The sequence below is a fragment of the Palaemon carinicauda genome, chromosome 29 (genome assembly GCF_036898095.1).
Source record: "Palaemon carinicauda isolate YSFRI2023 chromosome 29, ASM3689809v2, whole genome shotgun sequence".
Classification (NCBI taxonomy): domain Eukaryota; kingdom Metazoa; phylum Arthropoda; class Malacostraca; order Decapoda; family Palaemonidae; genus Palaemon; species Palaemon carinicauda.
In genome coordinates, this window is record NC_090753.1 from 79,720,249 (window position 1) to 79,733,103 (window position 12,855).

Here is a 12,855-nt window from a genome sequence, read left to right on the forward strand (position 1 = left end):
GAAATGAAATGGAAATAGTTTGTGAGGGTCATTAAATACACTACATTTTTAAGGAAGAAAGCCACAATTAGTGGACAGTAATTTGATATTCTGGACTTGGCCTAAGCTAATATGACTGACATAAAAAGCATTTGGAATATTATAGTTTAGTACCTGTATACAAGACAACTTTGTAGCGAAGCAAGAGTATTCCAATAATTAGGCCTCAATCCAGGTGTAAGACACAAATTTATCCCTTTTACCCCCAGGCTATTTGGAAATTTCCAACCCTTAACCCCCAGGGGTTATTTTATTTCAAGCACATTTTGCAGTATATTTTTTTCAAATTGCTCTAACAGCCTTAATTTTTGTCATAGAGATGTGAGGTTGGTCTCATTCTCTTGGAAAATGCCTGAAGTTTCTCAAAAAATTATCAAAAATATGCAAAAAAAATATAAATAGCAATTTTTTGCAAGAACGTACCGGTACGTCCATGGGGGTAAAGGGATGAATTTTGTGAAACGTACCAGTACGTCCTTTGGGGGTAAAAGGGTTAATACATTTCTACATGTTCAAAATTAAAATGCCATGTATTGCCTTCACAATATATAAATTAGCTAAATAATGGCTACAAAATCTTTCTAAGAACAAGTAATAATCCTCATTTCTATACAGTACTGTATGTTTCATTTCATATCACAATGCCTTCTTATTTCTATTTGTAAAAGAATAAACCTGATATTGTACTAAACAAAAAAATACAGTACTGTAATGTATTTCATGGTTTCTAATTGATATAATTTGAATACAATGCTGTGTTATACCTGAATCAACTGTAGAGCTGTGTGTCTTGGAGTATCGCGCTGTGGAGTATGCAAAAAAGGGTTTGATGGTGCTAATTCTCCACTTTCACTATACACACAAGCTTCACTCAAACCTGTGAACAGTGAAACGGGGACGTCAAACACTGCATATAGACGAATGTAAACAAAAGTTCCTTTATTCACATTTTCAAACATGCATCAGAATAAGATAAAATACACAGCTACCTCACTGAATTTTCATTATGTACAAAAAAGTATTTATGGATGAAATATTGTATAAAGTTTTTTACTTAGTCATATAAAACAGTATAATCACAACACTGTTATAGAAACTTCATATTACATCTTTAATCAATATACATTTTTCACAATTTGGGATTCTATTCTGCTTTATTTTGTAATGTTTTTTGCTCGCCTGCATTTTAATCCTTATGTCAATTACTATTGGTTATACTTAGTAGGAATACATTGAGAAGTGATTTGTGATTGTAAATTCAAGTCAAATCTGTTTAAATGTAATTGAAAGATGGAAAAATATATTTTCTATAGTCAAAGTTATTGCTATATTAACCTCTAATATCATACAGTACATACATATACCAAAGCATTTCCCCAAATTTTGGGGGGTAGCCGATATCAAACAAATGAAACTAAAAAGGGGACCTCTCCTCTCTACATTCCTCCCAGCCTGACAAGGGACTCAACTGAGTTCGGCTGGTACTGCTAGCCGAACTCGGTTGAGTATACTCTATATATAAAATTTCATCTAACACAAAATCGAACGAGGAGGCAACAGATATGAATACTGGACATAGAAAAAGTTAACTTTATTTGGCCTCCATCATAAAACATTTACAAGAGAACCATTACTAAAATTTTCTGTGACTATATTTATCATCATCAAGTAGCTTAACAAGAATGATGATGATTTTGTCTTAAATGATAAAGATAATAACACTTTATAACATGTAATATATTGCACTTCTCCTAAATCTTAACTATCGGATAAATAAAAAAAAAATTATAAAAATTCCCTCAAAATCCATTTAATTGATTTGTTAGAATAACATAACATTCTTTCTTGGTTTAAGTTTGGGCAGTCACATAGAATATAGTAAACTGTTAATTTTGTAATGTTGACCTGTATTCTTCACATAAAGCAACTGTGTCACATGGGCTATTCATCAAATATCACGTGTCAATTGAGTGTAACAATTCAAGGTTGGGACCCAGATACTTAAACGTGACACTCTCTCGGTTTGGAGAATGCCACAATGTTGCACCTGCACTAACCTCTTAAAACAATAACTCGAATAGGAACTCTTAGAAGCTTGATTGTTGCACCGAGGCGCTGGACACCAATGGTTATCTTGTAAGCATATTTCAAGAGTTGGCCTCGATACGTCGGTGGGGCATCGCATGGAAGAGTTCCTTTGTACAAGACTGAAGAGAGAACATAATCTATTGATTGAGATATGAGACAATGGTTTTTAAACAACAAAATACCTATAAATGTAATCATTTTAAATTTTTAAAACAGCAGATTATAAAAGTTAACGAAAGGTGGAATAGTTAACGACAGGTGATGAGCACAGGTGAGTAGCCCCATCCACTTTCCTGTAAAGGACTTTTCACTTTTAACCTTCGGCTCAGGACAAAGGTGAATAAGTTGGAGAGTTTAATTTTAAAGGACTCAGGTTGTATGGCTTGGAAAAATACATATTGCTCTTAAACTTTCTTTTCTATTCTTACACCAGTTTTCTTTGGCTTAGGGTGCACTCTGAAGATCACCACTGGGGACACTGGGGCAAAGTAACGTAGGTTATCAGCTACCTCAAAATATCAAGAACCTATCTCCATGACGTAAGTGCCTTCATTGGGTCAAATTTATTGTTAGCAGTCGGCAAAGAAGGGCTTTCAATGCCTGTTTGAGTGTGGCTATCACCTCAGACTCCACCAACCCTGAAAAAACTCACATATATCAGAATTCTCCTTGCTCCTGAAACATACTCCTTGGGAATAAGCAACAAGCGCATACCATGAAGCTTCAGCGATCGGCAAACAGTGCTAAATAGTCTCTTCGGCATTGTCTTGGGCATTGCCAAGAATGAAGCCACAAAAGACTTAGCTTTCCTGCTCTTCAAAGAATAAGCACACTTTTAACAGAAGCCCATGATCTACGAACAGCATAAAAAATACTGTATTGTAATTGCAAAAAGTCCTGCAATTAAAAGTGCAGGGCGAGTGCTTATCTATCGTCAGTTTAGTCATAAACTGATGAGTGTTCATCCTTTCACCACCATGCAAATTCTGGCTTTGTTTCATCATCAAAGGGAAGCCAAAATCAACAATTCAAACTACAGTGAACCCTCGTTTATCGCGGTAGATAGGTTCCAGTCGCGGCCGCGATAGGTGAAAATCCGCGAAGTAGTGACACCATATTTACCTATTTATTCAACATGTATATTCAGACTTTTAAAACCTTCCCTTGTACGTAGTTCTGTTAACAAACTACCCTTTAATGTACAGAACACTTAATGCATGTACTACAGTACCCTAAACTAAAACAGGCACAAATATTAAAGGTGATTTTATATCATGCATTTCCTAAACACGCTAAAAAGCACGATAAAAAATGGCAACCAATGTTTTGTTTACATTTATCTCTGATCATAATGAAGAAACAAACTGGAGGTAGAGCTTTGCTTATTACCCAGACATATTTCCCATACTTTTCCCTTAGAACTACATCCCATCTTCCTACTTTAGAGATATATATATATATATATATATATATATATATATATATATATATATATATATATATATATATATATATATATATATATATATATATATATATATATATATATATATATATATATATATATATATATATATATATATATATATATATATATATATATATATATATATATATATATATATATATATATATATATACAGTAGGGTCCCGAATTATGCGAGAATTTGGTCGATGAAAGGCCTCGTGTAATTGGAAATTCGTATATTTCGAAACACATCATGGCGGCAAACAGCAACCTACCCGTCAATTTTTTTTTCACTCCATTTCTAGCTTTCTAGCTATATATATACTGTATGTGTGTGTGTATGTATGTATGTATATATATATATATATATAAAACATATATATATATATATATATATATATATATATATATATATATATATATATATATATACTGTAGCTTTTATCTTAACAATACTGTAAGAAATCCTTCTTATAGATTTTTTTTATAAAATACTGTACAAAATTTCTTTTATGGATAAATAAAACAATAAAAAGTTGTTAAAGTTTTGATAATTTTCTATGACTGTAGTATTTACTACTGTACTATGCATAGCTTACTGTTTTCAGTATTTTCCGAATGATGTAGAATTATTTCCTATAGATACAAAAAACAAAAAAGGGTTTTCAAGGTTTGATACAGTACGTATCTAGCAATAGTTAAAAATTACAGTATAGTACTGTATACCCATGATGACACTCCCACACGTAAACACGGCCACTAGGCGCAAGTGTGCAATAGGCTGCTGTACGATAATCACGCTTTTTTTGCCCTGAGCGGTCATTTCACTAATGATAATTTTTCAAAGTTAATATAATTTCTTTATGCTTATAATTCGTAATTATAGTTAAAAGTAGGGATATTAATTAAATGGTTGAGTAAAAAAAACAATTAATACTACTATTATTTAATTTCAAATGGCTACATAATACTGAATATTCTAATGGGTTCTTTTTATCTTCAATCGTAAATCTTACGCCTGGATAAGCAACAAAAGGAAAGGGATAGGTCTCTCTCTCTCTCTCTCTCTCTCTCTCTCTCTCTCTCTCTCTCTCTCTCTCTCTCTCTCTCTCTCTCTCTCTCTTCATATCGTTTCCTGTAGTTTTCAAATATGTTCGTCATACATTTGTACATTATTTATCCACTTTATTCTCTCTCTCTCTCTCTCTCTCTCTCTCTCTCTCTCTCTCTCTCTCTCTCTCTCTCTCTCTCTCTCTCTCTCTCTCTCTCTCTCGGCGTTTCCTTTCCCTTTATAGTTTTGTGAAATTTCGTTGTCCAGTCATTCGGTAATGAGAAGTCATTTTCGCTTTCGACATCGAAAGAAAACTTTGTTTCTTCAATATACTCATCACTGGAGGATTCAGAACTAGTGCTCTCATTATCAAACAGGTTATCATTATCAAATTCCACAACAAGAATATCATTTATTTCATCTAAAGAAATAACCTTCCTCTTTAGACCTTTCATAACAAAAGGAACAACAAATAACCACTTATGCATGAACGCCCGAGCGCACTGATAGGAAACCAGTTCAAACCACAGTTTTGTAACATCAAGCTACCTTCAGAAAAATAGTTGCCAGACATCATATAAGTTTCTATTCACAGTCCCCATATGCTGAGAGTGTTGCCAAGTGGTGATCCTATACTTAGTAACATCACGAGACTGACGGCTTGTAAAAGGCAATTAAAGTCATGAACGGAATATACAGTTGAAGGCGGTACCGAGTAGATCGTGGTGAACGGTTTATCACGTGGGTGACGCTTAACAGGTTATAAAAACATTTTATATAGTTCGGTATTTTCTCTATCCATCCTCTCCCAGAAAACCTTCAAATGTGAATTATCGGAATGTGTGCAGATCTTGGCAGTGCGATAACTAGTTAGCGACTGAGAATAAAAAAAATAAAAAGCCCGATTGACGAATGACGATGCTGATGAAGAGGATATCGAATACCGATTTTTCCCTAATTGATTTTTTCTACGTTCTGTCTAATCCAATGTACAGTACATTCTTATGTAAAGGGCGAACCCCAACATTTCTTGATGCTGCTACACTTTAATTATAGATATTTTACCACCTATTTATAATCTTTATTTATAATAACATCTTTAGTAAAAGCTCTTCAATATCACTTTCAGGAGTAAATGCGTTTATGATCGACGATGAAACGTAAAAAAAAAAACGTTTTCCTTTTAAGAAGGCGTTTTTTTAGGAAAAAAAAAAACAACACGAAACAAAATTGCTCATATTTCATATATTTTGATTTTCTAAGGATAAATAAAACATTAATTATAACATTATTATTACATAGTACAGTACCTGGTAAGATATCTTTTGCCGCAAAAGTTAACCTATAGACATATGTTAAAATTGGTTAGCGAGTTCGTTATGATCGGCGATGGAACGTACTAAACAAAGTAATGGGTTTGGTTGTGGTGACATGTTTGGCAGTAGCATGATATAAAATAGTCTTTATTTTGATGGTTTTTAATTTAAAGTTTAATGAATAAGGATTTTTCACCATAATCACAACGTAAGTATAAAAATTAATTAGTACAAATATGGAATATTATACATATAGGTGTTGGACAGTTAGGCTAGGCCTAGCGACAAGTTCACACAACAGATGGGCAAACCTTAACATTTTTCATCCAAAACTAGTCTTAAAATGTTTGAACAGAAATCTTTCTCTCACATTCTCCCCCCCCCCCTTCTCAGACATCGGGGAACCATCACCCCCCCCCCCCAATACAATTAAGAAAACAATAGATTTCCTACGCTTCGCGGTGCTTGACTCGCGGATTTAGAATGCTCCTCGCAAATACAGGAAAATTAATTTTTAAAAACTATCGATCGCGTAATTGAGGAATCGCGTAATTAGAACACGTGTAATTCGGGACCCTACTGTATATATATATATATATATATATATATATATATATATATATATATATATATATATATATATATATATATATATATATATATATATATATATATATGTGTGTGTGTGTGTGTATATATATATATATTTATATGTATACACATATACATACCTACATATATACATAAATACATGCATACATATATATATATATATATATATATATATATATTACTGTATATATATGGGTTATGGAAAAAATCCGCGAAGTGGTGAATCCGCAATGGTCGAACCGCGAAGTAGCGAGGGTTCACTGTACTGTAAAATGTTTAAGAAAAAGATTAAACAGCCTCGGATAGAACGCAACAGAATTACCGTACTCGTTGTGGCTGAGAACAAAAGTGGAAAGTCTTTGACATAGAGTGGGTGGGGCTATTTGCACGCACCTGTACTCGTCACCTGTCGTAAACTACCCCATAACTGATTAAAATGGCCGTTCCAGACCCGCTATAGGCATTACCAGCTTTAAAGGATGAAAAAGTTTTTAATGCGTAGGAACAAAGAGAAATAGTGTGAAAAAAATAAATATATTTTAGGAATAAAAACTTATAGATGGTATTGCAAACTTACAGCAAGGTGTGGCACTCCATCCACAAACTTATAGATGGTATTGCAAACTTACAGCAAGGTGCGGCACTCCATCCACAATCAAAAAGTAATAACCAAACCTTTATAGTTAGCAGTACAAGCTACAAATAACAAATGCTTTTTCCATTGGGGCACTAGGGCTTATAGCATTCTGCTTAAATTATAAATGATAACATTTTTAATAACGATGTTGAAAACAACATTGAGTAATAATAATCAAAATCCTAAATGTTTCCACATCAAGTTTACCCTTTATTGGTTAAAGGTGAAATTATATCTATAACTTTCGGGAATTATACAATTTCAACCTAAATTCACCTCTAGGCTAAGCCTTTTTACATGATTATCTAGCTGTTTCTCCTAATCTTTGCCCTACCACTACAATAACCAATTAAATAAAATAAGAACACTGTTAGTTACAGTTTTAAAGACAGAAAACAGTCAAACAAATTAGTAAATTAACTACAGTATATGTACACTTACAGGATCGTCTTTCGCCAGGTAGAAGTTGGAGGTCACAGAACAGAATTTTAGGTTTTGTTGACAGGACAACATGACCTCTTTCCCCTCGACACGGTGCAAAAGATGTGTCTGTAAGGAATTAATTCATATTAAAAACATGACATGTCTGAAAGTCCCTTTTTTATTTTGATTAATAAAGTGATATGTTTCAATAACAAAACAAGATCTAAATAATAAAATTTCTTATTTCTATACTCGCCTAATGTTCATATTGCTTCTTCTCCAGAAGCTAAGTTTAATTGACCTTTACCTGTAAAATTTTAAAACTTTCCCATTTTCTCCCCCTTCAATTAACACATCCGCTTAGTAAATGAAGGAACTGACACGCCCGTCCATTAGTCTTTTTAGTTTCTTCAGTTGTGAGGTACTGATCAGATGTCTTCCCTTGGTTTTCCTAGCAGTTGCTACACGGAATATGCACAGGAATTGTTTCTGGAAGTTCATTATCCACATTCCCTTGGTGTATGTATTGTAGCAAGGCCAATACTGTGATATAAATTATGTTGTGAAAAGACGCTTCTATCAAAGTACCTCACGTGTAATTTACTTCAATAGCTGCCAACCAAGTTAACAGTGCAAAGCAATAAAGGAAACTTATTGTTAGTTCCGGGGAAAAGCCATGAAAGACTAGGCAAGTTGATTGTAACTGGGTTGACGATAACAATGACATACCTCCACCTTTAGACAATACGCATAATCAGCCAACATTCAATCATTATGAGCTTCATAATCTCTAGCTTCCTAGCTTCCGGAGTTGAAGTTCAGAATTCCATCTTAAAACGGTAATTCTACCCACCCAGTTGCCAACCTAACCTAACTCGCCAAGTTGAGTCTAGCATTCACAGCATTTCTTTCAGTAAGGGTTCTGAAAGTTTGCCTCTCACAGAACTTCTAATTCTTTAATTACTTTAAACCCTTGTGCTGTTAAAACCTTGTGTGCCACAACCCTAGTCACTCTATAAGACAACTGGATTGTGAGGCAGATGACCGAGTGGGTAATCTGGATCCTAATATCCCTCCATTCGCTAAAGTAAGCCTCCTAAATTGTACTGTGATACACTGGAGGGCGTGTCACATTGAATGGTTCCCTTAAACCTTGTCGAGGTGAAATTAGTTCCAACTAAACTTAATCGTTTGTATCGTGCTTCATTTGGCAGTGTGTTCCGTTCGATTATAAGCTCAGCCACTAGCTTGTCATGGGTTTATTCAAGCTTTGTAAATGAAGGTGCTGGTACATACACTAATAAAACTAACCATATTTTTTGTGACACCTTGATTATAATAGTTTGAAATTAAAGCAATATTGAAGAACAGATCTGTAATCTGAAGCCTAATATCCATTGGTAACATATATTGTACATCCTCTAAGTCAGCTTCCCAGCATTCCTCAAATGATCTAAATAAGCAAAATTACCATGCAAGTCACAAAACTGGATCTTCAGCATGAAGTCTGTCCAGGTCCTTCCAATGACTAATGGGCCCTCCATAACATCACTGCTTTACTGCTAAAAACAATGTTCTTTCCACCACTGATAGGAACAAAAATTAACTCCAGACATCCATATCAACATAAGGAATTATTAAAGCAAATGGGTATTTCTTGAGAATGTCAAGACCATTATTCACAGCTTATATGTCAAATTTTCATGGGTTAAAATAATTTGGTAGGACACTATCTGGAGACATTTCCAGGAGTCTGATGTTGCCATCTTTAACTGGGGACAATTAAATGAAACCTTTCCATATAGAGTGTCTCATGAAGGAGTGTCCGCCATTTGGGTCTCGAAAGTAATGGATCTAGACCATGAACTACTACCCATCTACACAAGTCTCCTACATCTCCTGTTCCTAATACATACAGTAATCATTCAATTTACTATCTTTGGGGTATAGTGCGACACTTGTAATCATGAAATGCGCCACTGTTGGCGCATGCGACATAGGTTGGCCACCCCTGAATCAGACGTTCAGAACCGGGGTTAACATTATTTTACCGATGAGGTTTATAGTTACATGTTATGTGGTTACTGGATATTAGTATTCTATTGATTCATCTGTTCACTCTGAATGGAAATTTATTTCTATTTTGAACACGATGTTGTATGGATATTTATCCATATTTATACATAGTTAGAATTAAATATATGCATAAATATAAGCATTCTTATTAGTTATACGGCTGATCCCAGCCTGTGAATTGGATCACTAACCAGAGTTTCAAGGAACATCCAGACTTATGTCCCCTTTCTTTTACAGAAGGTCCGCCTACATGGTATGGTTCCCGGAGTCATGCACGCTCTGCTACGAGCTGTCCTCGCTACTCGGGACCCATGATGTAAGTTGGTTCTAATATGTTTCCTTTTGGTATCCTTTGGTGATGATTTAATTTGATCTGGTTTAATGTATGCATTGCTTATTGAGGAGAACGGTCTTCTCCTTCATCACTAATCCCCTCACTTCTTTCAGGATGATGATGAATCTCTCCGGCCTGCAAGAGAGGCTCTCCGCCCTTGAGTATCGAGGTTTGGAAGGAATGCTCCATCTAGAGGACCCTATCTCCTCGGAGTGTCCTCTCTAAGGTTGGACATCGACCCCATGGACGGGCAGGTAGGTGGGGATGAGTTTTGAGCCTTCAGCTTTGCAATTACCTGCATCACCGACCTAGGACCCTCAAAGGATCCTGATGTTCATGTTACCTTGCATAAAACCGTGACTGCTAAAAGCAACACATTCTAGGGAAAGCCAAGGGGCTATGACGGAGCTCAAAGATATGGGGGTGAGTCGGATCCGTTCAGGAACTCGGATGACTCCCCCTACAGCCCCAGGCGTATCGAAGTAACCTCCTTCGATAAAAACAACACATAGATATTTGCCTTACATGTTCCATATATAGATGGTACCATAACTCTGGATGGCATAGACGTCCGCCCTCTGGGGGACCTAGAATTTACTCTCAGGGACTAGAATTCCCATTCAACGGATTCGTTCGATTGAAAGAGCATGCCTTGGTTAGGTTAGACAAGGTACCGAAGGTAACGGTATTATTTCCTAAAGGGCAGGCCCGATCTGTCTGGATCAGGATGTTGTCGGTCTGGGGGGTACGATAATTCCAAGCTCACTCCACACAATGGGGAATACGCCATATCTACAGCTGCTCTCATTGTTGTCTTGCCTATTATGGATAAATGGACAGGTCTTACTATTCAAACTGACAAGAAGGTTCGGCCATACCGGCTCTTAAAGAGCCGGACCCCACCTCGGGGAGACCCTAGCCTTGATTTATCCCACTGAGACTTGGTTTCGGATATTCAGGAAGAACCAATCTCTGCCCTTATAATTCGACCTACACGTTTGGTGGTCTGGTCGGGTTAGTTGTGGGAAATACGTTCTGTCTGAGACCTCTTTCAGACAGGAATCGAGCAGGCTGATAGTTTCCTCCTGATGAGGTAAAACCCTCTTCCCTCAGGAGGAGGTGAACAAGGTTCTACAAGATGATACGAGAGCAACCCAAAATTGCAGGAAAGGCGGGGCCTCACTGCCAAGAAGAAGGTCGAAGACCAAAGCAAGCTTTCTTCAAGAAGAAGCAGAGAGTTGCCCTCTACAAAACGAACTGGGGTCACTGCCATCAATAGTCAGTTACCCACTCGACATCACAGTCTCCCGCTGCTTCGTCGGCTCTACAACCGAAGCACCCTCAACAGGTGGTCTACCTCACTGCTCCCCCAGGTACCCAACCCAAACCCGTTTGGATGCCCTCACCCGCATACAACCCTAGCTACGAACCCTCAGGTTCCTTTCGTGGACACCAGAGAGGTAGCTACAGGGGTAGAGGACAGTTCCGTCAACGAGGCGGACCTAGGACAAGGGGTTCCGAGGAGGGAAGGGACCTAGATTCACTACCTCGCAATGATATAGTCCCGGTAGGGGGGAGACTTTACCAATTTCGAGACCATTGGACCTTCAGTCCGTGGGCTCACAGCATAGTCTCAAAAGGCTTGGTGTGGAAATGGTCACAAGGTTCTCCTCTTCCACCAGTGGCCTTCTTCCAGAAACCCACTACCATCCTGAGAGAGTACACCACCGAGTTACTAAAGAAAAAAGCAATCAAACGGGTTCGATCGCTGAAGTTCCAAGGCCGCCTGTTCACAGTTCCGAAGAAAGGCTCGTCGGCATTGAGAGTGGTCCTGGACTTGTCAAAGCTAAATTCTTACATCCTCTGCGACAGGTTCCGGATGTTGACCATCTCTCAGGTACGGACCCTGCTTCCCCGTGGGGCCGTCACCACCTCTATCGATCTTACCGATGCCTATTATCACGTACAGTACCAATAGCTCGAAACTTCTCTCCTTACCTAAGTTTCCGTCTAGGCAGGAAAGCCTTTGCGTTCAAAGTCATGCCCTTCGGCCTCAACATTGCACCCAGGATATTCACGAAACTGGGAGAGACAGTGTTAGAACAACTCAGGAACCAAGGGATTCAGATCATTGCTTATCTGGACGATTGGCTCATTTGGGCTCGGTCGGCCCTGGAATGCAACAGAGCTACGAGAAAGTACTCCGTTTTCTCGCCAACCTGGGATTTCGGGTCAATCTCCAAAAATCCCGCCTACTACCATCAGACCGCTTCGAATGGTTAGGCATACAGTGGGACCTTGCACGGCACAAGCTGTCTCTACCTCCCAAAAAGGTAAGAGAAATAGCTTCCAAGATCAAGAATTTTCTCAAACACAAACAGGTGTCCAGAAGAGCCTTAGAAAGAATCCTCGGCCTTCTTCAATTCGCCTCAGTAACAGATCGACTATTGAAAGCCAAACTCAAAGACATCAATCGAGTTTGGAGAAAGAGAGCCACAGTACCTTTAAGAGACAAGGTCTCGAAGATCCCCTCTGTCTGGAAAATGAGACTAAAGCCATGGTCCGAACCGAAGAACCTCTCCAAATCGGTTCCTCTTCAATTCCCACCCCCACAAGTGACAATTCATACAGACGCGTCTCTGAGTGGATGGGGGGGTTACTACGAACGTCAGATGTTTCAGGGCTCTTGGTCACCCGCCATGAAACACTTTCATATCAATGTTCTCGAAGCCATGGCAGTGTTCTTGACCCTGAAGAGACTCTCTCCTCCGAGGTCGACCCACATCAGAGTAGTGTCAGACAGCACAGCCG

At 37.6% G+C, this 12,855-nt stretch overlaps 1 protein-coding gene across 1 annotated transcript in view; it reads right to left on the bottom strand.

The window, feature by feature from the left end:
- LOC137622285 (RAB6A-GEF complex partner protein 2-like) overlaps positions 1 to 12,855 on the bottom strand; it is a 79,495-nt gene that overhangs the window by 22,094 nt on the left and 44,546 nt on the right. Inside the window, exons 4-6 of the mRNA XM_068352845.1 lie at positions 7,653 to 7,760; positions 2,097 to 2,246; positions 804 to 916 (exon numbers count right to left, since the gene is read on the bottom strand). Coding sequence (XP_068208946.1) covers positions 804 to 916; positions 2,097 to 2,246; positions 7,653 to 7,760 — 371 coding nt within the window. The remainder of the gene's footprint in view (positions 1 to 803; positions 917 to 2,096; positions 2,247 to 7,652; positions 7,761 to 12,855) is intronic.